This window comes from Orcinus orca, chromosome 6 (assembly GCF_937001465.1).
Source record: "Orcinus orca chromosome 6, mOrcOrc1.1, whole genome shotgun sequence".
NCBI lineage: Eukaryota > Metazoa > Chordata > Mammalia > Artiodactyla > Delphinidae > Orcinus > Orcinus orca.
The window spans coordinates 62481207-62506899 of record NC_064564.1 but is presented as its reverse complement, the minus strand read 5'-3'; the positions used below and the strand labels follow the sequence as shown (position 1 = coordinate 62506899).

Below are 25693 nucleotides of genomic sequence, written 5' to 3'. Positions count from 1 at the left end.
TTAGACAAGCATTCCCTCGTCGTCTAACAAACTACAAGCCGACCTATATCTGAGTGCAAACCATAATCTTTCCGATCGGTACCGTAGAAGGGCTGACTACACTTTCCAGAGCCAATTACTTTTTCTTGAATTGGGTCCTGCATCTCACTCTCTTTGGATGTCTACCATATACTATACCCCTTGTCTCCCATATATCTCGATTTCTCCATCCTCGTTGGATTCTATCGATTAGCTTTCCATCCACATCCTGCTCCAGTCATCACTTTCTCTCTCTCTCCTACCTCTTACTGCCCCAGTTCTGAGAAGAGCTGTGCGTTCTTGCTGTTCTCCATGTTTTCACCTTCCATTCACTTCCCAGTCAACTGTGCTCTAGCTCTGGCCTCATCTGCCCAACTCACCACCTTCACCTGGGTCGTCAGTATTGCATCAAAAGGAGAATTTTTCACTCTCTTCTTACTTGATCTTTTTTTTGTGGTACGCGGGCCTCTCCCCGCTGTGGCCTCTCCCGTTGTGGAGCACAGGCTCCGGACACGCAGGCTCAGCGGTCATGGCTCACGGGCCCAGCCGCTCCGTGGCATGTGGGATCCTCCCGGACCGGGGCACGAACCCGTGTCCCCTGCATTGGCAGGCAGACTCTCAACCACTGTGCCACCAGGGAAGCCCCTTACTCGATCTTTTATCAGAATCTGCGTATTCATAACACCCTCCATGAAACATGTTCAGTTCTTTCTCTGTATCCAACTCTCCTGGTTTTCTACTTAAATCTCTCACCATGTTAACCTTATTTCTTTAGCAGGATTTATTATCTGCTACCCAGCTTTTCAACGGTGGCGTTCCTCAAGGATCTAGCCAAGGATTTGTCTTTACTTCCTCTTTTCTTCCCATGGGATCTCATTCCAGCTCAGGGAATCAGTTATCCCCTAGATGCAAATGATTTACAGATTGACATCTTCAGCCTGGAACGCTCCTCTGAACTCCCCAAGTTTACCCCCTTCCAACTTTATGTCTCCATTTCTATGTCACAAAAGTACCTCAAATTTACTGTGGTTAAAATAAAACAAAAAATACGCCTCCAAAAGTAATCCTCTTCCAATATTGCACCATGATCCATTTTAGGGCACATGCTGTAAACCTAGGTGTTATCACTGATGATCTGCATTAACTCTCTCCCTCCCTCATACCCAAACTACCGCTGAGTCCTATTACTTCCAAACTATCTATAGTGCATTCACTTCTCCCCATCTCTGCCGCCACCGCTCTGGCTTCATTCCATTGTCTCATGCCTGGGTTGCTCCTAACTTTGTGTCCTAATTTTCTCTCTCTGTTGAGTTAAACTCCCTTTAGTCCAGTCTCTGAAATTTTCATTTTGCAATAGAAAATTAATTGTAACATTTCCATTGATCCTCATTTGTCTTAGGATAAATACCAAAGGCATTATACGACTCAGCAGGATCCTGCCTGAATCCATCTCTCTGTGCTCTCTGAGCTACGCCCTGGTGGGCTTCTAGTTTCTTGAATTTACTTGGTCCGTTCTGCCTTTGCTCATTCTCTACCATCTGTCTAGAACCTTCTGTCACTCCCAACAAATCCCAAGTTATCTTCTCTCTTTCCTCAAATAGCAACTCACTTTTTTACTTCCTAACTCAAACCTTCCCTGACCTCTGCTTAGACCAATGACCCCTATTACATGGTCTCAATGAACCATTTTTAGTCCATAATTTTCCTATACGTTTAAGACATATTCATATACTTAGAAACACATTGCTAAAGCAGTTACACATATAATTTCCCCAAATTTGCTAACGTTGCCATTTTATCACTGAGTTCTTTTTTCACTGAAAAGTGGAAGTGGGTGAAGCAGGTAACTCTTGGGGATTTATGCCTCCCCTAGATCGGGAAGTCAAAAACATTTTGAGGCCCTTCTCTTGCATTAGAACTTTCCAACTTGAAACCTCATCAAGCTTTTCTCTTTTCTCCAAACCAGCCTAATGACATGCCTAAATGTCTTTTAGTTACCAGCAAAGCGGTGATCCTGGTTCTAATGTCATGTGGTATTAGGTAAGGTAAGATGACTCTGTAGAGTAAAGTGAGGAACTAACATATACCCTGCAAATTCATATCAACCAAATCATGTGAACTGAAAGAACTTGCTTGAAATGCAAAAAAAAAAAAAAAAAAAAAAAATTGCTTTTGGACATAGAGCAGCTTCCCATATGGGTAAAATTAAACTTTATACTCTGTTTGCCTGTCTAACTCAAGGCTGAAGTTTAGCCTTCAAATACCCTTTTCAACATAGACCTTCACTATTAAACTAATGGAAAATAAATAACTTGAGAATCAATATATCCGGAGAGCCCTCGACTACTCATAATGTAAGCTGTGTTTTCCCAGTATATTAGATTTAATTAGATAAGTTAAATATAACCTTCAGAATTTTAATTATCCTATGTAAAGTTTTACTAATTTTATTTAATATGTTATCATCAAGGGGCCCAGTTCCATATAATTATATGGGAAGGTGAGCTCTGGTCTTCGTGGCAGTACCACTTCAAATTCTGGCAGGCTTTTTGTATTAACAGTCCATACTAGCATTCTCCAACTCATTATTTAACTGGGAGGTCAACATTTGTCTCAGAGTTTAATGATGAATGTCATTCCTTGAATCATTTTTTGATTTTTTTTTTTTCCTGGCTTTGGTCATTTGGGTATATATTGTTTAAATCAAATTAATTAACCACAGGAAAACCAAAGCAGGTTGAATGATCTTTCTAGTTTCTCTGTTTAAATTAAGGTTTCTAATCTTTTAAGCTATGTGTTGTCAGACAAGTTATTAATTGTCTTAAGCCTCATCTTCCTCATTTGTAAAATGGCAGATGATAATGCTGACTGTGTCTAGCCTCTCCCTTTACCTCTCCTCTAAATTCTCATGACAATCTACTGATTTTATTGTTCCACATTTAACATACATTTCCATAATCTGTGGCCAAGTGCATGTACCTGATTCCTCTTGGTTCTGAGGTTTGTCCGGGGCAGTCCTATTGACATCTAATTGTTATGGAGTTCTTAGATGTTTAGCAATTGTCCTAGGAAAAAATATCCTGGTTTGGTCAATCATTTTATGGTCACAGAGGCATGGCTGTGGTTCAACATGTAGACTCTGGAGCCAGACTGCCTAAGTTCACATCTTTCCTCTCTGGTTATGCTATTGTGTTGCCAGGGCCAATTAGTACACTACCTTATAGCTTCGTCAGCTGTAAAATGAAGAGGACCCTTGGTGTGAAGATTACAGCAGTCACTGTGTGCAGTGTCCTCTGAAGAACACCTAGTAAGTCCTCTGTCCCTATTAACTATTAGCAGTATCAACTCTATGATCTTGGCTGGGCCACTTAGTGTCTTTGGGCCTCACTTTACTCACCTGTAAAAGGGGAGACCACCTACCTCACAGGGTTATTGTGAGACTTTAGTGAAAGGCTCTAATACCTTCAGTAAATTGTAAAGCTCTATACAAATTTAAGCCTTTACTACCTCAGTTAACAAACATATGATGTGTGAATTAAACATTAAACAGCTTATACACACCGAGCTGATAATAGTGGTGCATGTGTGTTATGAAACAACTTTGCTTCCAAGAACGTCTTTCTTTAAAAGAAAACGTAGATAATAAATTTAAAATTTTATAAAACGCCCTCATTCTTCATTTCTATTTTTCATAAACATGAAATGGTTGCTAGGGAGTTAATTTACATTGGGTACCTTCTGGCAGCTTTTTCTCTGAGTACAATCTGTGTGGTGCTTTTTTTTCTTATCAGAGTAAAATCCTGCTCTATAGAGTCACAGAAGTCCTCTTTGTCACCACACTTGCTTCTGACGGATGGTGGCATTGCTAGAGTTTCTGACCAGCATTCTGCCCGCTAAATGTATGCAAAGAGAAGGTTGAAGCCCCACAAAATTCCTAGTACTAGAACCTGCAGTACCAATGTGGCTGTTTCGTGAAAAATCTGGCCCTTCGCTGAGGGAGCTCCCAGCTTCTCCACACAAAACCCAAGTGTGAATCACAGAAGCAAGGAGCTATGTCTGCATTACGTTTACAAGAGACAGATTTATTTTCCGATGGTGAGGAGTTTGGAGGTGGGGATCAAGACCTCTCAATTATCTTGGCCGGAAACGAGGAAAGCCTGGTTTCTGTTGATAAACAAAACAGCCGTTCAATCATCAAAATTGTATTTTGATAGGAAAACAAATTGGAAGCATCTTTGTAGCTAGCTTTTACCTAAACACAAGTTAGCAACCCACCCCAGAGCTCTGGAATCGATTCTGTTTTCTCCCCTCATTTCTCCCTTACAATACTTAACAGAAAGCTCCACTCTAATTTCTGAACTGCAAGTGGTACCGCATGGCACACAGCGTTTTGTCATATTTGACGATGCCACATGAACCAACCTAGAAGACTGGATGGGTAACTTTATGCTATTATCCCTTTAAAAAACATAGTGAATATGAATTATCTAGGGATTTTTGCTAACAGGAGATTTGCTTGTCATTTCTTATGGTTCTTGTACTTTTCCCCAGTTTTGTCTTTTGCTCTTGTCTTTCCTCCAGAGTGTTTAGAATATATTTCTGGGAATCTTTACTTCATTTCTAGAACAGAGTTTTTTCCATAATGGTTTGCTTTCTTTTTCTGTTTTGTAATAGTCTCTGATCTTTGTTACCAAAGTTTTATCCCTTTTCTTTGACTCCCATGTCAAATATTACAAAGAAGAAGTACAAAAATTAATAAAACAAAGAAAAATTGAACAAGTCTTTCTCTCTGAGAGACTATATTCTGCAATATTCTCAATTCATTCAGAGGTTGGGAAATGAAAAAGAAGTCTGTCACCAATGGACTAAACTGTCATTTCCCAATAATGTCTGAGACATTCTACCAAACTAATTTGGTAAATAGCCATTAAAATCTTTTTTTTAATATATAAAGAAAAGTCTTGAAATCTAATAGTAGAAACTACAGATTATGTGCCACTATTTTCATCTTTTATTTACTCTTTCCCTGAAAAGACAGCACATGTTTTTAACAGACTCAATTTATAGCCCATATAAACTATACAGACTGTTCCTTCATTGTTTGTGACTATTTGACCTTCTCTAAATCTTTCTCATCATTCAAGACTTATTAGATATCAGCTCCTTCTGGATATCTCCCTTGACATCCGAGTTGGGCTAGAATTCTGTATTTATGTTTCTACAGTACCTGGCAGTACTTGCTCCATATATTCTTATTATCTGTTTCCTGTATCTGTTTTCCCACTATAAGGTAGGGCTTTATCTCAATCATCTTTCTATTTCCAGACCTAGTGCTGGCAATACAGTATGTCTAGAATACATGTTTGTTGGATGCCAGCTGAAAAGTCGTAATGGATGGGTAAGACGTGGACCAATAACAAGTGCTAGTCTTTGTCTTGCTTGGGCAATACCACATGTGCTGTCCTCTGCCTGAAACAGCGTCTCCCCACCCCCACTCCCATGGACCAGCTTATTGTGATTCTTTAAGCCTCAGCTTAGATGTTGCTTTTTTCAGGGCCTCTTCCCTGAACTACTCAACGGGGGTTGGGAGCTCCTCCTGTGGCCTCCCCTATCCAACTAACTTTTGGTATCACAGGACTCCACTCCACCTGACTCTCTACTTGTCCAAATTCCCCAATTACCTATACTATGTAAGAGCCATGAGAAAGTCAGCATTCTCTCCACTGAATTCCTGCAACATTGTCTGGAACTATGGTGGGAGATCAAACAATATCCATAGAATATTTAAACAATAGCAAAATAAAATCTCCCTTTCATACTAAATTTTGCTGGAATCAAAATCACACTAATATTCCATTCTTCTTTTTAGTTTTCTAAATGATAGAAGAGTGGACAAAAATGGAGACTCATGTAAATGGAGACTGATTTCACTGACACCTCATGTAAAATGTACACAAAATTAAACTCATTAATTTCCTCCTGATCTTTCATCCTTCAGGATGAATGGCAGCATCATTTATTTTGTCATCCAATCTCAGACCTCAGAGTCATCTATGACATTTTCCTCTGCCTCGTTCCCTCCATTAAGACAGCTGCCAATTCCTACTTCTCTGTCTGCCTCTGCATCCCATTTCCACCATCACCATCTCACTTCAGAATCTTGTTACTTGCCTAGAGTCAACTAACTGCACAATGACTGCCCAAAACTTTTCTCTGTGGTGCTCCAATCCTTCCGACATGCCTTCAGGAGCCATCTTCCCTAAGAACTTTCCTACATTATGTCACCAGATTGCTACTAAATGTAAAGGCTCCAACCATCCATGAACTATGTAGAAATGCCTCTGCTTGACCTTCAAACCTTTCATAGCAAGTTTCATCCAAACTTGATCATGTGGGATAGAAGAAATGACAAAGGGTTTAGTCTTATCCCAAGCCGGGAGCACAGTTCCTAACATGCAGCAGACACACAATAAATATTTCCTAAAATGGCAAAGAAGGAAACTTAGGTATTACACAGATGATATCATGCCACTCTCCTGCATAAAGTCCTTTAATGGACTGTCACTATCTATAGGATACAGTTCCAACTTCTGAGCACAACTTCCCTCTTGTATACCTGCCTCTCACTACTATTGCCCTGGCTCTCTGAGCACATGCCTTACAGAATCACTTGCTTCCTTTACTAATGAGCCTTTGCGTACGATTTCCTTCCTCTGATTGTTTTGTATGCCTGTCATCGGTCCTTCAAGATTAAATTCAGAAACTTTCTTGATCCATTTCATTCTGGATTAGCTACTCTTAAGATAGAGTATGATTCTATCGCTAGCACATATTGCATCTGTCTATTTCTCTGTATTCCTCACTCTGTGGTAAACTCTTCGAAGACAGGGACCACATCCTCTTTTTTTGTTCTCCAGGGTCTACCACAGTACTCATACTTAATATACTTTGGTGAAAACACTTTTTTTCTTCTACTGGCTACCATCAACTAGCTATATACAACCAACAAACTACTTAATGGACTGGATTTAATTTCCACTTCAGGCCCATTGGCCTCTACACTGTGCTCCATCCAAACCAGAAAAAAATTACATTTTCTAGCTTTCATGTTTCTTCTAATGTCATTCTGAACTTTAACTTGTTGAAATTTCTCCCATCTTTCAGCACACATGTAAAACAGCAGTGTCTTGTACTGTTTTTTTTTTTTGTATCCAATTTCCTAAAGTTTCTTTTAGCATTGTAGTATTTTCTAAGAATTCCTCACCATTAGAGTAACACTCGCCAAATAGCAGTTATTCGACTATTCACATTATTCTATACACCACGACGTAAACTTCTTTATGGTAAGGTTCATGTTCTATTTGTCTATCTCTCCTAAATTATACCATTTCTGGAACGTAAAGAAACACTCTCATTAATGTTAAAGTGATGATAATCTGTGTCACAATGAACTCTAGAACACAATGCAACAGAACTTGAATAACAAAACTATGAGCCTGTGCAGAAGACTCTGACTCTACATACAGCAATATAGTCTTTTATAACCACATATTCCCGAGATTTAACCTTTTTTTTTTCTTGCTTACATGCATTTCTATCCTTCAGCCCTAACCTTCGATCAACTTACTTTATATTCTCATTTGCAGGTACTTCGGGCAGTTGCACGGTAATCATGCCATCCAAGTTGGTCTTCCCAATGAAGGCAGGCTTGGTACGTAGAACATCTGGTGCAGTCTTTGCGGTTACCCTGTGCTGCAGGCCCCCAGCACTGTTGCCACGATTTGTCAGCACAAATGAATATGACTTCTCAGGCTTCAGGTTGACAATTAACTTCTGGGTAGCTCGGCCATCCACTTCTTCTACCATTTTCCCATCGTCGTAAAGAATCTAGAGAGATACGACCAATCAAAGAGATTTGGTTATCAGTCAGGCAATGAATATTTTCTAACTAATATGGTACTTGCTCATGGAAAATACATATGGGTCATTTCTAATTTGGGGAATTTCCTAAGCCCGAAAGTGCTAATAAATTCTAGAGATGGCATCAATTTTCTTTTGTTTCTTATTGTGTAATGATACAATGTTTCTAAGTCTATCAAAAATACACAAAGAAATGTACAATATCTTAACAGTATGTGGCCCGTCAGTTGTCTGTGAAATGTTCTAGGTTTCAATGCATCATCCACACCACTTTTTCCCAAACACTTCCATTCTTGTTCCCAAATATATTTTTACTTTCAAAAATGTTTCTTTATTCTTTCTTTCACAGACTTGTACTTCTTGCTAACATTTGCCAATATCTCTCAATGGGAAACTGAAGTTTAAAATATTCAAAGAATTCAGGCCAATTAACAAATTACTTAAATCCCAGGATACTGCATTACAAACAGGTAGAAACCATGTAAATTCCATTTCCTGATGAAAAAACAAAAGCATTAGCTTAGATGTAAAAAGTTCAACTTGGAAGTGCTAGGTGACCCACAAAGAATGCCGGCCCTGGGTTTGAGCTCCTGCCTTCTCTTGAGAGGGGAAAGGTCACACTGCCAAAGAGCCAGACTCAGTCTGTTATGTGAAAGCCACAGAGAGAAGACCAAGTATGTGTGGCTGACTCAAAGCAGTCTGTATGCTTTGTAAGTAACTTACCCAAGTGACCTGCCCCCTCCACTTTTATCAGTGATATCTTCTTACACATTAGAAAACAACTTACTTTGAAAGGCATGGCAGAATTATAATTCTCTGGAATCTCCCAAGACAGTAGCACTGAAGTCTTCATTACTGCTTTGACATGAAAATTTTTTGCAAACACTGCTGGAAAAGGAAAAACAGTGTATTTAAACTACTCCTAAAAACGTATGACTCGTCCTTTTCCATGGACGGGAGGGCTTAAGCTAGATGCCATCTACTTTGATCGGACAGAGAAGTGTGATTTGCCTACCTGTTAAGAGCATTCATTTTAATACCTCATTCTCATAAAGATCTCTCCTTTCTCTCCCATTCAGTCAACTACATTGTGTTTTCCTTACCTGAGAACATTGGGGTGCTGTCAGCCAGACTTGCTTGGCATTCTCTAACTGAAATCTAAGGCATCCAAAACATATTAAGTTTCACATACGTTACCTTTTTGCTTTTGCTGAACCTATTAATATGAATGGGCCGATCAGTTATTTATAGCTTCAAAATACTGATTTCCAAAGACCGACATTCCTTTAAGGGAGAAAGGCCGTAAGCAGACAAATCCTACCTTGATCCACAGGCAGTGTCCTGAACTGGACACTGGGACTATATGGCCCGGGGCCTTTGCTCGTGTGAGCACGTACTTTTACATCATATGTGGTATCTGGTTTTAAGCCACTGAGTGTCAGAGTGGTGTCAGCTGGAACAATAAGCTGCTCCATTGGAAGAAGAGGGATATTGATATCCCTGTACAGAAGGGTATACTTGGTGATAATGCCATTTCTCTCTGCCAGGACAGGTGGCTGCCAAGATATCTGGACAGAAGTTGACGTGCTGCCATCTGAGTGGAGGTTTTGAGGGAATCCAGTTGGGACTTCTTCTGGAACAGAGATCTCCTTCACCATCTCCTCCCCAAAGCCCACTTTGTTTCTGGCTGAGAGCCTGAAGATGTACGATGCTCCTTTGTGGATGTCTGTCGCTGTGAAGTGATCTTCTTTTTCAGAGAACTCCAGAGTAGTGAGTGGCTCCAAATCCTTCCGGCCAAATTTTAGACGGTAGCCCTGGAGGGGTCCAAATGTGTCCACGGGGGGGTGCCACTGAACGAGAGCGGTATTCATCTGAGTGTGGTTAATCACAAGCCGGGGTTTCCCTGGAACTGGAGCACACAGGAGGGAGTGGTGAGACCACCCTACGTGGGTGTTTGCATTTCAATCCCTGATGAACGGGAATGCCACTCCATGGGCATTCCCATGCCTTTACTTATAAAAAAAGCCAAGGCTCGGGTCTATATGCCTTTGTGGAAACATGCTCCTTCTCATACTCTTTTAAGGTAGGGTGAGATATTAGAATTTGATAATGGACAGAAAATAGGAATTATTATTGAAATGATAATTTAAGGAGATTTTTTTAAACATCTTCACATTTCAAATCTTAACACATAGAGGGTTCATGCCGCAGAGAAATGAAGCTCGGTAAGGATTAGCCAATCAGGTACAGCTAATAAGAATAATCATTAAAATATATTTAATTACTGGGTCCATGCAATGTACCAGACACTGTACTAAGAACGTTACATGTAGTATCTCACTTGATTTACATCCTTCACTCCTATGTGCCCTGCTTAGTTATTATCTTCACTTTGTATAATAAAAAAATGAAACAGAGAGATAGAAAACTGTGCAAAGTTAGATGCGTACTAAGTGAGGATGCTACGAGACAAACATAGGTCTGTGTGAATCCATGGCCCAAACAACTTAACTAGTATGTTGATTATAAGTTTTTTAAAAAAAAAAAAAGAAAGTAATGTAAAATAATGTTGCTCTGACTTACTGTGGATCTAATTTGCATTTTTTGTTTATACCATCCACACCAGTCATTCTCATCAAGTTTTGCATCTAATAAAATAGGAATTATATTAAGACCTACGCCATATTGTTGTTATGAATATTAAATGCGGAAATGCATGTAAAAGCCTTAGAACAGTGTTTTACATTTCATTAATAATAATAATTATTGATAATCAGAATATTAAGGTTTTTGTGGTCAGGGGCTAAGTACATAATTTCTTTTCAAGCTAAATAAGTTAGATATGTGAATAGGTCTAATATACCCAATGTATTATTACAACCGTATTTTTTTTTTTTTTTAACACACAATAATTATTCCTGGAATCCACAGACAAGGACAGTGGTAAGCAACACAGAGCCAGGAGTTTCTTTGGAAATAGTCCAAAGAGGAGGGAGGGGAAAAGAGTATTACCAGAACTAAAAATAAGTTAATAGAAAGGGGAGAAAAATATGGTCAAAAGGGAGGAAAGCTTACACTAATGGCAATGAAAAATACACAGGCAATGAAAAATAGTATCATAGGTATGCAGATATAAGTTAAAAACAAAAACAAACTAGAAAGGTGTTGAGATAATATACAGAATATTAACTGCAAAAATTACTCGGTTAACCTGCTCACTATATATTTCAGACCCCAGAAGTGGTGTGCTTTGTCCAAGAACAAATTCTTTGTGATATTTCTATCCTTAACCAATGAAGTAATATAATAGTTTTGTTTCACATGTTGGATACGTTCATAGTAAGTGGGTTCATCATGTGTGGGAAAATAGTTCCTGAAGTTTTTAATGGCAATTATGTACACGTGTTGAAGGTTGACCCAGAAACCAAACCAATCCAAACCAAAAACTGTAGACTCACTGATTCTCATGGAAAGGTGTATGCGATATCTTACTAACCAACTACGAAACTCTCAGAACAAACCCGTTCATAAGTTGGTGAGTGCTTGAATTATTCCATTTATTTTTATTTTAAATATATTTAAAATTATTTTCATTTAAAATCACTTTAAAATAGATATTGGCAAGTATCCTCAATTTCTCTCTATGTGTGTATAGTATTTACATGATTTGCCCATTAAAATATCAATGACGTCAAGAATTAAACATTTGAGACTCTGCTGAGAAGAAAATGGGCCTTTCAGCAGAAAATACATCCTTCAATAAACAAAACCTGGTTGAAACTTTTGGGGAAAAACATAACAATTAGGTCTCCACATTTTCCAGGGACAATATATTTTATTAAAAATATTTATCGAAAGTTTTCAAAATTCTGGTTATGAAGAACTGCATCATAGTAAATACACTGTGCACCTTGTTTCTGTAAGATGCATGTAAAGGGAGGATAAATAAAACAATTTAAAATTTCCTGCAACCACAAATATAGGTTGGATTGTAATAATATTTGTCAGCCATATATGAGTATGCTTTTATTATCTGGTGTTTCACTTCATAATATTGCTACGGTACAAATTTGGAGAAATTTAACAAACTCGTAAATTATAAGAAAAAAAGATCTCATGGCCTTATGAAAATGTACATCTATTCTTCTGTGATAGTCAAAGCCTAGGTTGCACTAATGCCTTCTGTTTTTGATGCTGGCATGCCCTTTCTTGTTCTGGGATATACACACTGTGGGCTTGGTACCATGAAATCAAAGCAATGCTCTAGAAGTAAGAGCGTCAGTTCTGATCTACTGGTTCCCGCTGCTGTGCCAGAAGCACCTCAGTCTGCTCTCCACTGCCAAGACAGCCACTCCTTTCCCTGGCAGAAGTTTCACTGAGCCTGAAAACTATGACACAATCGGCCTGGAAGCAACAAGATGCACTAGTGAAGGAGTCAAGAAAGAAATGAAAGCTGAGGCAGCTAGAGGAAGAACTCCCAGCATTGCCTCAGGAGAGGTTAGCCACATGAAGGGAACACCTAAAATCTCCCCAAATGTGTGAATAGTAGATGCAGTTTAAATAAGCTAGGGTAAGGGTTTTATGGACAGTTGTGGTCTTTCATCCAGGGAGTAACAAGTAGAAAAAAGGGAAAAGGAATGAGGAGAGTTCTACAACACTGCATGAATGGTTAAAAAGAATTCTCCAAAACTGCACGTATTGGCAATGAAACCCACTCCATCTCTGGCTTCCAGAAATTCTATGTATGAAACATTTACCAACTACTCACTTTAAGGTAAGGACTGATATAATGGCATGTAGGCATTTGGGTGGGAAAATAAAAGATGGATAATGCAGGGTCCTTGTCCTCTGATCAGTGCATACTCCAGGTGGAGAAATGAAGAGACCAGTAGATGGTGCTGCATGTGGAGTTGGGGCCAAAGTTCTAATGCCTTAGGGATATTGTGTGGACCACTTTTAAAGGCCATGCAGTGGCAGGGTCAGTGGGTCTGCTTACTCCAGCCTAGGAGCTGGAGGATTGGCAAAAGGAAAGAGTCTTAAATACTTACTCTGGGAGTTGGAGGTCATTTTTAGCAGTGTGTTAGTGAACTTATTGGAAGAAGAAGGTCCAGCTGCACAGTAAATAAGCTAACTCTAACTTATGTCATGACATATAATCTCTTCTCCCTTTTGATTATTCTTATCTCCTTACTGTATTCTTCCTCTTAAAAATCTCTCATGACTTCAGAAATGGTACACATGTGCTGCCCTTTACTTCTTCTTAGTAAGAGCAATCATTGGAGATCAACCAAGGCACTCAGTCCCAATGGCTCTAAACTTAGCTTCAATTTAACTTAGCACCTAAGTAGCAACAATCATAAATGACTGAACTTAGGTTATAAGTAATAGTATAAGTAATAAGCCTATTACTTCCAAATTCTCTATGTCATTGTCATCTTTTCTCTCATCCTTAAACATAGCTCCTCAGTACAGTAGTGAAATTCATGTAAAAATATAGAGAAAATTTCAAACCAAAGAATATGCCTAAAACCACAAGATTTCAGGCAGTAGACCAATTATCATGATACAGAGCAATGGGAGTATTAACAAAGAAACTACAAAAATGTCATAATCATTGAAACATAAAAGTCAACATTTTATTCAAAAGCATCCCTCAGGTTACATGAATCCTACATGGATTAAGTTATGGCCTGTGTTTTTATTTCAAAGATATGATTGTTCACAGATTCTAGAAACAATGTATTATGCAGAAACATATCCTAAAACCAGGAATTTTACTATTAAAATAAAATTTCACGAGAATTCCTGAATTCTCCATGGAAGCTATAACTAAATGCCCTTATAATTGGGGTTATTAGGAGCTCACATCTGTGAGATAAACTCAGTAATTCTTCATAGTTATATAAATACAAGGGATTTTTGTAATACTATATAAAACAAAGCAAATTAATCTGTTCAATAATGACTTTAGAATGGTTTTTTACTATAGGTTGGCAGCAAAGAAAACTAGAGTTTTCTCTTAGAAGGATTATACATCTGGATTCTCCTATCTCCCACCCAGGATCAGTAGGGAGGTCTCAAGAAAATAAATGTGCAGACATCTAAATTATAAGCATTTCCTCAATACCCAAGTCTCCATTGATTAAGAAAGATCTGAAATTGTGAATGCAAAATTGTGTATTGCAAAATAATTCTGTATATAAGATCCACAATTCTAAATAATGTTCTGTATGGTGACTAAAAAGTGATGAGCTAATCTTAGTGACATTAAAATAGGCAATATCATTCCTTGTTCTAGGATTCGCATCCCTTGGCGATAAATCCTCTACTTTTTTGTCCTCATTATAGGACCTCCCCATCTTATGGGCAACAGGAGTTTGATGCTTCATGTAAGACATTTCGGGCTTATTAAGACACAGTTATAAATATGGGTGAAGGAAATGTATTTTCTTCATTTTGGGGTTCAATTTCAGGGGTTTACCCTCGGTTGTCTACATTCCAATAGAGGCTGATTCCATAGCTAGACAGTCAGCATGTCCCCACTGAACATGCACCGTATCTCCTATGCAGGGTACTGAATAAACTTGATACAGTGGTATTTTTAAAAAAGAGGCCCAGAAGATTTTGCCTTGAAGGAGTTTTGCCATCTGTAATCCTGCTGCTTGAGGCAATTCCAGGTGGCGGGATATAAGCGAGGCAAATCTTATGACATTTAGACAAATTTGGCCGTGAGCACAGCACCCAGGAGGGTCCTCAACCTCACAGCTGTTCCTTGCTTTATGCCTTTACATCGAGGTGTGTTCCTAAAGCGTTGTTCAAGAAGTGATTCAGGAGGAATAAATCAAATCATAGCTTAAATGTTCCACAGGAGATTTCTACATAAAGGGACTGAAGAAGATTCCTTCTGTAATTATCTCTTAATTTATTGGTTTTACAATGTCAGGTCTTCCAACACGCTGTTTTCCTAATGTGGCTAACCAAAGTGAGACTAAATAGCATTAAGAAGCTTTTTTCTTCAGAAAGGAGCAATCTGGTATTAGTCTTTTTGCTTTTCTTCATTCTCTTTTCTGTTTCCCATCTTTGGTGCAATTTGTCCTCTTTAGAATCCCCAGAGCAAGGGGTGAGGAGGAGAAAATGACAAAAAAAAAAACACCTTTAAGTCATCAACCCAGTTCAAGACGGTAGCTCTTCTAACAAGGTTTGCTGCTGGGGGGGGGGGGGGGGGCGGGGGTGAAGCTGTCACGTGATTTCCCTCCCTAGATGCTCTGCCTTCCAGACCCTCGTGGGACTTGCTCCTTCATGTCTTTCAAGTCTCAGCTCAAATATCCTGCCCCTAAGAGATCTCCCCTCACTCTTTCTAAAACAGTCCTTAGGGACTGCCCCATCCTTAATGCCCACACACCTTTATTTTGATAATTTATCACTTCCTGGCATTTTATTATTATAAAACTCATTTATTCACTAGTTAATTATGTTAGTCAGAAAATAAATTTCAGGAGGTCAGTCTTTTTGTTTTGTTGATTGTTCTATCAAAGTACTGGAAATAGTGCCTGATACACAGTAGGTGCTCAAATAATATTTGCTGAATGAGTGACTGAATAATCTGGGTAAAGCATGGTTATTCAGTTATTTCTACCCTCTGAACTATGTATCAAAAATCACTAAAGTTGACCATTGTACATTTTTCCCTCTGACCAAAACCACCTGTACCATTTGGAAAATTACCCTTATTGTTGCCGGGAACATATTCAAGATACACATATGCACAGATACAGTTACCTGCCCCAGTGGTGGACACCAGTTTGGGTTTGCTGCGAGCTCCATCTCCTTTGGTGGTGTAGGCTGTGACAGTCAGGGAGTAGGAAGTTTCAGGCTGTAGCCCAGAAATAATCATGTCCTGAAATGACACAAGAGAGTAACACTGATTCAGAACGTACACTGCAAATGCCCTGGGGGAACAATCAAGGCAGCCACCTTCCTTCTGCGCATGCGTAAACATTCCCTGCAGCCATGCCAAGCATCAGAAGTTTCATGCCTAGAGCTCACGCTATGGATGACCTGTCTTCATGCCGACACTGAAGTGGGGTCTTCAGCCATCCTAAGAGGCAGCTCTAAGGGGCAGTAGTCAAAACCGCAAAACCTGGAGTCAGACCTCCTGAATTCTTGAATTGAAACATGGCTTTCCTTATTTACTAGTTTGGTGATTCAGGGCAAGTGAGTTTAACCCGTCGGTGCCTCAGTTTCCCATGTGAAAGTTGGAATGTTAGGACCACCTAGGGCTACTAAAAGATGAAATGAGCTATACTGGGTAAACACTTAAAACGACGTGTGGCTTGTAGTGAGCAATCCACACTCTAGCTGCTGTGATGTGCCAGCTGCTCTCCATGTGCCTGCACTGTAGCCTGGCCCTCAGACTGCTGACGGGGCTGATGCCCAACAGTATGTATCATCACCATGTAAATATTTTACCAAATGGCTGACCTGTTGGCCCTCGATAGCCAGAGAGCCAGAGAAGTTTCTTAGGACTCAAATAGTATATTATTGGTTAGTTCTACAGGCTATGGACTAAAATCATTATAAACTAAGGAGAATTTTCTAATGATTTGGAGGCCCGGCCATAAAACCACATTAACAGGACTTGTTCTACTACATCGCGAATAGGTGTTCAGTTAATTCCGACAATGTAGAAACTGTTGAATATCACAAACTATTTATCAAAACTCTTAGTTTTCTCTTAGTAAGGACCCAAAGCTGTGGTGGCTATAAGAGAAGATAATCATAGAACTGTTCTTCTACATTGGAAGTTACATGACTCTTTAAATAGAGTGCTGGCTATCAATTTGTTCTGATATTTTCCTTGCTGCTACATACACGCACAGCAAAAAAAAAAAAAAAAAAAAAACACCTTTCAGGTTTTTAGCACAGCTATGTTTTCAAATTGAATACAGATAAATTTAAGAAAATATAGAACGTCATTGTCTTTAGCATCTAAAGACAACGCAAGTGAGAGTTTAGTGAATGGATTAGATTGTGTGAAAAACAGTGGGATTTTTCTGTGCAAGGCTGTAATGGGCACCATAGAACTCACTGGTTGACTCTGATCCCAGGGATGACGGCTTTTGACAATATGCTTTTCTCGAACGTGTAGGAATATCACCAGTGTGGAAATTCAAGAATATCAGATACTATCCTGAAGAGCCACTGGAAATACTATGCTGTCAGATGAATAGACTAAATCTGGGAGAGAGATTTTATTTTCAGGAATGGTTTCACTAACATTACAGAGAATATAAAAACCAAGTGAACCACTGGAGAGCGGCATTTAAAATGATGGTACACTGGCGATTCCCAAAATTATGATGGGTGAATGCCAACATTATTGCTTCCAAGGTCCCCCTGATATCACAGAATTACTGATGAAAGCAGGCCAGGCTAGGAGGAAAAAGAAGCTAGGCCTGGTTCTATCACCAAATCGTGCGGCAAGCAATTTATGTACCCTGAGCCTTCTAGAAATTTCTCATTCATAAAATTGGGGTTAACCACACACGTCCTTCCTCTCATACAGGTTGTGATAGGATAATGTAAGTAGTGCCACTCAAAAGGTTCGAGCCCTCTGTCATGGCCTAATCTCAGCTGGACACACCTCTCTCTGCCTGGATCACATCACCTCTTGGTTTACATTTTCTTTAAGCTGTGGCTATACTTGTTTACTCAGTGGTTTCCACACCCTCTGTCTGGGGTAGTGTGACTGATAACAGGACCACAGCTCCTCACTCTGTTTTTGTTCTCCTAGCCCATCTGCCCCTTCTTGACTTCTTCCTGGCCCTGCTTGTGAAAAGCTGGCATTCCCAGATGTTCTGTCACAGTCACTCATCTGCTGCATTTCTCTCTAGTCCTGAAAAAAAAAAAAAACTGGATCCATCTCTAAAACTTAAAGAATTTTTTCTGCCTATATCCTAAATTCATCTCTAGCCCTGACTTTCCCCCAGGGCTCCAAGGGCATGTATTGGGTTGGCCAAAATGTCTGTTCAGGTTTTTCCGTTAAGATTTTACAGAAAAACCCGAGTGAACTTTTTGGCCAGCCCAATACATTGTAAATATTTGCTGGACGTTTTCCCTTGACTATCAAGTGTTACCTCCACTTCAACTTAACTAAAGCTTAAACGTCATTCCTGGAAGCAGACTCCCCTTCTTACTTCCATATTTTAATGAATGGTGGAGCATCTTCAAAACTTATGAGTCATCTTTGGTCCCTTTTTCTTCTTCAAACTCTTAGCTAGTTAGTATGTTTTTGTCCATTCTTCCTTTAAAACATTGATCATAACTGTCCCTTTTTCATTTCTGATGCTCAACTTTTTAAAAATTTTTTATTAATTCACGACTTAGGAAAAGAACTCTGTTTCCCTGTCTACTGTATTTTTTTTTTCCCCTCTAATCTATCCATTAAATTATTGATTTTTAAGCTTCAGGTAATGACCCATTTAGTAGGTCATGAAATCAATTTAGCCATTCAAGACCAGTGTTTTTTAAACAAATGAAATATACTTGAATATTAAAATTTGCATATATTTAAAGGTAAGGTATTATTTTGTAAAACCTTTATTTTAAACATATGCATGAATTGGTCACGGCATATAATGCATTTCTTACTATGGGTCATCGTCAAAGAAGTTTATAAAACACTGCTACACTGTCAATTTCATGAGGAGTGATAGCTTGACCATCATATTTACCAAGGATCCCTACAAGAGCCCTGTGTTTCGGCAAAAAAAAACTTTACTAAACAAAAGAATACCTCCCACCAGCCATTATCTTTTTGCTCCTTTTAATAATTTTTTATATCTCTCCAGGACTGAAGAGTTAAAGACCAGCTCTTTAGCTTGACACTTTAGGTTTTTCTAACATTATATTAAAATTAATCTCTTAGTAGTATTTAGTTAACTTACTAACTTGAATCCTTCAGTCCTGTCAAATTGCCAAGCTCACTGTCACCTATTATCACACTCTTGACTGACTGCTTCTGCTGTGCTGACCTTTAAAAGTACACTCCTACCTCCAACTCACCAACATACACAGACAGACACTTTTACTTCTTCAATCCCTACTCATCAGTTAAGTTCTCAAATAAGTTTCAGGACTTCTACCATCCTGGTCCACTGTCTCTGAACTCACAGCTCTTACTGATATTGCCATTCAAATATTAATTAATGATACATTGCTTGAGGTCATCACTTTTGTTGTATTTTATGGAACTTTTCTTGAACTTCATAACCTTCCTAGGCACCTGGACTGTAAGCACTTAGAAGGCAGGTGTCACGTCTTGTGTCCTCCACAGTACCTTATACATAGTAAACTCTCAATAAAAAACACAGTCCATTCACTAAAATATTAAAAAAGAAAATTCTTCACTAAGTAAGATACTTTCTGCCTCTTGGCATGACTCATGCAATTTCACTCAAATTTGTATGGGTACAACAGAGAATTGCCATTTCTAGATAGAGTTAATTAGTGCCATATCTAGGTCATGTTATGCACTGAATATGTAACTCTGGAGCAGGATTTATGAGCAGCCCAGAACAAACTTATTTAACATCTCTCGTCTGTGATACCTCCACTTAAAGCATGCCTCCTCTAACTGTGTCACAAGGCAGAGTTAGTAGCAGCCACCAAAACAACACAAACTAATGATATTTCTTATGCAATCAATAGCATCATAGCAATTTCACAAAACAAAAACCAAAATGAAAAGTATACTACATAGTGGAAGTACTTTAAAAAATAATTTGTTAGTTCATGCATCCAAGCAAATTGTGATGACACAGTACAAATAAATGAAAGATGGGTATAAGAAACAACAACCATTTATAATCTGTTTTGAAAAAGCAGCCAAAAATTACTCACATGTTCAGTAGTATCATCAAATTCCCACTGATTGAGATTAAGAAGGTTGGGGAGGAGGGAAACAAAATAAAAAGAAATGAAGAGACATTTGTAGCCTGATAAAGGCAATGGTGCCCTCCTTAGATTAAAAAAATAGAAGAAATAAGCAAATGAAGAGGTGTATACAATATAATTCCAAAGAGTATATGTGTGTTATGCTATCACCTTCATTCCTAATTGAGAAGTTAAAAGTAAATATGTTCTATGTTGTTATCATTAAAACTGGCTGATTTTTTTTAATGCATGGTTCATTGGAATGAATCAATAAGGCATAGCAAAAAGCTGATGCACACTACATTGTGACATTTATTCTGATTTCTATCTAGGTTACACAATTCAAGTCACTATTTAGGTTAACATCTTTCATTAATATTGAAAATGCACAGTCTCAGTGAAGTCCTGTAAGATGTAAAAAAAATTCAATGAATAAAGAGAACATGAAATGAGCAAAAAACAAACAAACCAAAAACCAAAACAACACCACAAAGAAAGTCAGCAAAATAATAAAGAAAAGCCAAAGTAGAAGAGGAGAAAAAAAAAAGATTGAGTTGATATTTAAGCCATTTTGTATCATATAATTTCACTAACTACGATATTCCCAATGACAACAGCAACAGAACTACAGTTCTATAATGTAAGATTATCTATGAACTGAAGAAGGACATCAAAGCATGACGGTCGTATCATTTTATTTCTCATAATTGCAGATGTACCAAATAAAACGTAAGCAGTTAGGGCCTTATTAATTTTATACTATAAGAACTTTCTATTTTATGGGCAGTACAAAATAAATATTTACAAAAAAGCAAGTCAGTGGTCCTTTTCCAGAGTCTTAAGGGACACTATGAATTTCCAACTAAATTTATAGAAATGGCCTTTAAACCAAAACCATACAACTGGATTTGAGGAAGATAAATTAGTCACTAAGCCAGACCCCTTTAGTTAGAATGTTTCGAAACTGAAGCAAACATAAGTACCTTTGTGAGTTGATTATATTAAGACTTTGGAGTAAAGACATTGGGGTAAAAAAACAGGGCCCTTTACAGCCCTGTTATCTTCACAGAGAAAAGAAGGCAAAATCTGGCAATCTGGCAGAGCAGTTTTCAACTCTGTTCATAATCTTCCCCACTTCCATACAAAGGAAGGAATTTTCAATTGAAATAGCTTCAAATTTTCGCTTCAAATTTTCACTAATCCCATCCATTTCCATGCCCGGCTACCAATTTGCTGGATAAGCAAAGCACTCCCCTATTCCTAATACATCATCGCTATTGGAACAAGCGTAGGTAAGCTAGTCCATGGGTTATGTATAATCTCCAGTAGGGCGGTTCTTAACTGAAATCTTCCTCTCCCTTTCAGAAAAATATGTATAGGTAGATTTATTATGGTGCTGTCTTTGAATCACTTCTAATTTATGTTTAAAAACTGAAAAAAAAATTAATGTCTGTTTTAAACAACATATTACAAAACCAAATCGTGACTACATGGTTGTAAATCACTGCCTTAGGGTTGGCAGAATTTCTCACATTCTCAACTACTCTTAATAGATTTCTTAATTTGGCTCAGCATAGGGGATCTCATCAATACCCTGAGAAACTCTAATTTTTATCACTGTCATTATCTTCATTTTCTGGGAAATGAAACAATTATTTTCATTAGATATGTAATTTGGCAAAGAAATACTAAATAAAATACTATCTGGATACCTTTCCCTGAATAAGAATGTCTATTCTTCAGTGGCAGAAATCATACATTTAGAAATTAGATCAGCTTAGTTCCAAATACTTTTAGCATAGCAGAAAGTAGATTTATCAGCAAAATTGCTGTTTGAAATTCTTCCCTTTGATTTAATTAAGTCAACCAATTTTTTTGAAGTCAGAAAGGCAAACTCAGATATAGCTGTAGAGCCGTACATCTGTATTTTAAGAAAACAGTTACATGTTTTTAATCAGATGTGTCATTTCAATTCACTTCCTCACTTGAAGTCAACTCTGATTGAGAAGGTAGATATGGATCATGTGTTTTGAAAGCTAAAATTTTGTGAACTTATCTACGAAACAGACTACAGACATAGAAAACACACTTGTAGTTGCCAAGGGGGAGGCGCAGTGGGGGAAGGATAGAGTGGGAGTTTGGGATTAGCAGATGCAAACCATTATACAGAGAATGGATAAACAACAAGGTCCTACTGTATAGCACAGAGAACTATATTCAATATCCTGTCATAAACCATAATTGAAAAGAATATAAAAAGTGGATGTATATATATGTATTACTGAATGACTTCACTGTACAGTAGAAATTAACACAACACTGTAAATCAACTGTAATTCAGTTTTTTAAAAAAGCTAGAATTTTGTATAGGAATTTTAACATGCCAAAAAAATTAAAATGGGGTCCATTTTAAGGTACAGACTAAAATAAACGTATCCTATAAAAATATACATATGCAATTTCAGAGGCTTACCTGTGCATCAGCCAGCATGACATCCTTCAGCATGGGCTGGCCCTTGGGTTCACCATTTTCCATCCTCACATAATGCACCTGGTATCCTCTTATCTGGCCATGCTGTTTATTGGGCACAGGTGAGCGCCATGAGACTTTAACAGATGTTGAGTTGACAGCCTCTACCTCGACTTTGCGAGGAGGACCACTAGGAACTGGAACAACATCATTGGATAAAAGAAAATTATAGGCACTTGTCCCACCCAGTCAGAGCATTTTCTTTACTTAGGTTCAAAAAAGAAAAAAAGAAAAAAAGAAAAAAAAAAAAAAAGGCAGACCCACTATGTTTCCTTTGTGGAATACAAACATTTTCAACCAAGGAAAATGCTCAACCAATCTGCTCTACCTTTTAAGAAAAGATCAAAAAACATGACCGATGCCAAAAAAAAAAAAAAAAAAAATGGAAGAAAAAAAGAGTATCAGAGAAATAGAAAAACATGTAAAAAATGTACAAAAGCCAAGGAAGATGCTTTGAGGTTCAAAGCATTAAAGCACAAAGAAGTATAGCATTGAAATAATAACAAAAACTGGTTGTTGATTGTTGTGTGTGTGTGTGCGTGTGTGTGTTTTCAAGGTTTCTTTTTAGCCGAATAAAAAAGATTCTTGATTATATGGATTTTCTTCTTTTTTTTTTCTCATATCAAAGGTATTCCATACAACAGATGCCAAAAATTGAATGTCGAGCATCAGTGTCTCTGAAATGTGCAAGACAAAAAGGCAAGAAGAAGATAAGAAGGCACTTTTGAAAAGTTAACTTCAAAATGTAAAAGAAGTGACTACAAAACCCAAGAAATATGCAGAAGACTTTAGATGGAGGTACAGAGAAGGGCCTGGATTGCAAGGTCATAGGAGCAAACTGTTCTTTTAAAAGGAAGCAAATTACAGTGTTGAGATTTAAAAAGTTAAAAAAAAAAAAAAATGCCCAGGCTGTAGCAAAGATAGGTCTCCGGCAAAAACCACTGAAGTTACAGCGTTGCTGGGTAAAAAAGATGAGCAGAGAAAAATGCATTACTGTTAGCCTATCAAAGGACAGCAGACCAAGACTGTGGCAGAAGGGTGCAAACTGACGTAGCAGAGGCAACGTACCATCTTCATCGGTTCGAATCAACACGGACAAGCTCTCAGGGCCAGGGCCGACATCTGTGTGGGCTGTCACAGTGATCCGGTACTCAGTCCATTTTTCCAGCTGTTCCAAAAGGTATTTGGTAGTGTCCGAAGGAATTCCCAAAATCTCATGAGGTTTGTCATCTTCTCCATCCACTGCGGTATACTTGATGGAGTATTCAGTAATAATGCCATTCTGTTTTTCCACTGGTGGAGGTTGCCAACTTACCAAAATACTAGTGGAACTTGGGCTGGTGCAACTAATGTCTTGAGGAGGAGCTGACGGCTCTTATTTTGGTAGTGAGTTAAAGGAGGGTTTGAGTGAAAGGACAGGAGTGGTTGGAAAAAAAAAAAATGATAAAACAAAAGAAAAGGCAAAAATAAATAAATGAACAATAGGGCAACAAAACAAAAATAAGGCTTTGAAACTTAAAGTAAATTTTTAAAGATAAATTTATGTACCTTGGCTTAGTAATATGAATAAACCAAAAAATGAATAAATGACCAAAAATAATTGTTAAATAATGGGTGGGGGGAATATGTGAAAATGAAACCTAAAGATAACAGAGCCTAAAATAAAATTACCTACCTGCAATTTAAATTCTTCTTCTAAAACAATCCCTCAGTATTCCCCAGCCCTATTATACAGACTATCGAGCTTCAAAAAAAGCTGCAAACAGTACAAGATTTATTACATGAGAGTCTGATGATGTTTAAGAGATGCCATTTCAAGCTTTCACTACTGCATTCTAAAATGAGGGCAATTCCTACACAGTATTCATTTGTGAAAAGGTTCTTAAGAGTGAAAAGTGGCAATAACTGTTGGATGCCCTTCCACCAATTCCAATTTTTTAAAAAGGGAGATAAATAAAAGCCCAACAAACACAGAAGGGTTCCCTCTGACTATGTGAAAAACGGAGTCTTCTGACCAGTTTTAACGACAAGTGTTAACCTAACATTGATCATAGCCCATATACAGTGAGCATGCAGAACAATAAAGGATGAAAATGAATAGTCCAGGATTTACCTACCCGAGGGTAATGTCAGGCTGGTTGATTCTGACTGTAACTTGTACTTACCCTATGTCAGCTTCCAGCTTTTTTAAAATTATAACTCTTCTTGAGACACCATTGCTAGTGAAGAATTAGATCCCACCAGCAAATTTTGGTAAAATCAATAAAAATCATCTATCCCTTACAAAATGTCAATAACACAGCCATTAAAAAGAACTGTTTAAAAAAAATCCTGAGAACCATCTGGAAAAGATATGACTTATCTTTCATTTTGTACACAGCTCCTTTCATTTTGTACATAATTATTCATATAAAGTAGGATTTACATAAGAGTTAAAAGATAAACTTTCTTCCTGCCCATTCTAAAATAAACTAGTCACCTTCTGAGCAATTATTTTCCATCAAATAAATCAAACATATCATTATTTGAAAAAAAAAGCAATAAAGAGCAATGTGACTGTTATCATAAATTATTTTTAAAGTTAATAATATATATTCCTAAAGAAGAACAAAGAATTGGGATGATATATGTTTGCATATATATATTTTTTTGATATAAGGCAATATATATGGTAGAATGAGTAAATCATTTCTAATTTTTTGTATTTGAACATGTAGTTTGGGTATTTCTTTACACTTTGTGAGCCTTAATATTATGTAGTGTCAGGTGTATCTGATTATTTAGACGATCATCAGTCTTTCTTTCTTTTTTTTTTTTTTGTGGTACGCGGGCCTCTCACTGTTATGGCCTCTCCCGTTGCGGAGCACAGGCTCCGGATACGCAGGCTCAGCGGCCATGGCTCACGGGCCTAGCCGCTCCGCGGCATGCGGGATCTTCCCGGACCGGGGCACAAACCCGTGTCCCCTGCATCGGCAGGTGGACTCTCAACCACTGCGCCACCAGGGAAGCCCCATCAGTCTTTCTTAATTTACATGTCTTGTGTTCTTCATTACAGGCAATCAAAATGAAAAGATCCTTGTACAGACAAAAAGGAAATCCTCGTAAAACAGCCTTATATATTTGGTATAAGGTTTGCAAAATCACAAGAACATCATTTTTATTGATTCTGACCAAAGTTTCTTATATTTCAAATTATGAAACTATTTTATATGCATTATCATTCATAATAAATTGAGTTGTTCATGTAACAGCAAAGACATTTGTAACGCTTTTTAAAAAACTGATTTGGTT

The 25693-nt window shown here is 37.9% G+C and overlaps 1 protein-coding gene across 24 annotated transcripts in view; it reads right to left on the bottom strand.

Moving 5' to 3' along the window:
• The window catches only part of PTPRD (protein tyrosine phosphatase receptor type D), a 2143853-nt gene that overhangs the window by 152919 nt on the left and 1965241 nt on the right, over positions 1-25693 (bottom strand). For 6 of the 24 annotated variants that reach the window (XM_049711289.1, XM_049711292.1, XM_049711285.1 and 3 more), the window contains 7 exons: positions 23471-23776; positions 22346-22539; positions 19840-19866; positions 15718-15835; positions 9260-9847; positions 8726-8826; positions 7646-7905 (listed from right to left, as the gene is read on the bottom strand). In XM_049711289.1, coding sequence (XP_049567246.1) covers positions 7646-7905; positions 8726-8826; positions 9260-9847; positions 15718-15835; positions 19840-19866; positions 22346-22539; positions 23471-23776 — 1594 coding nt within the window. The remainder of the gene's footprint in view (positions 1-7645; positions 7906-8725; positions 8827-9259; positions 9848-15717; positions 15836-19839; positions 19867-22345; positions 22540-23470; positions 23777-25693) is intronic. The other 18 variants (XM_049711306.1, XM_049711295.1, XM_049711296.1 and 15 more) reach the window with 8 other exon arrangements.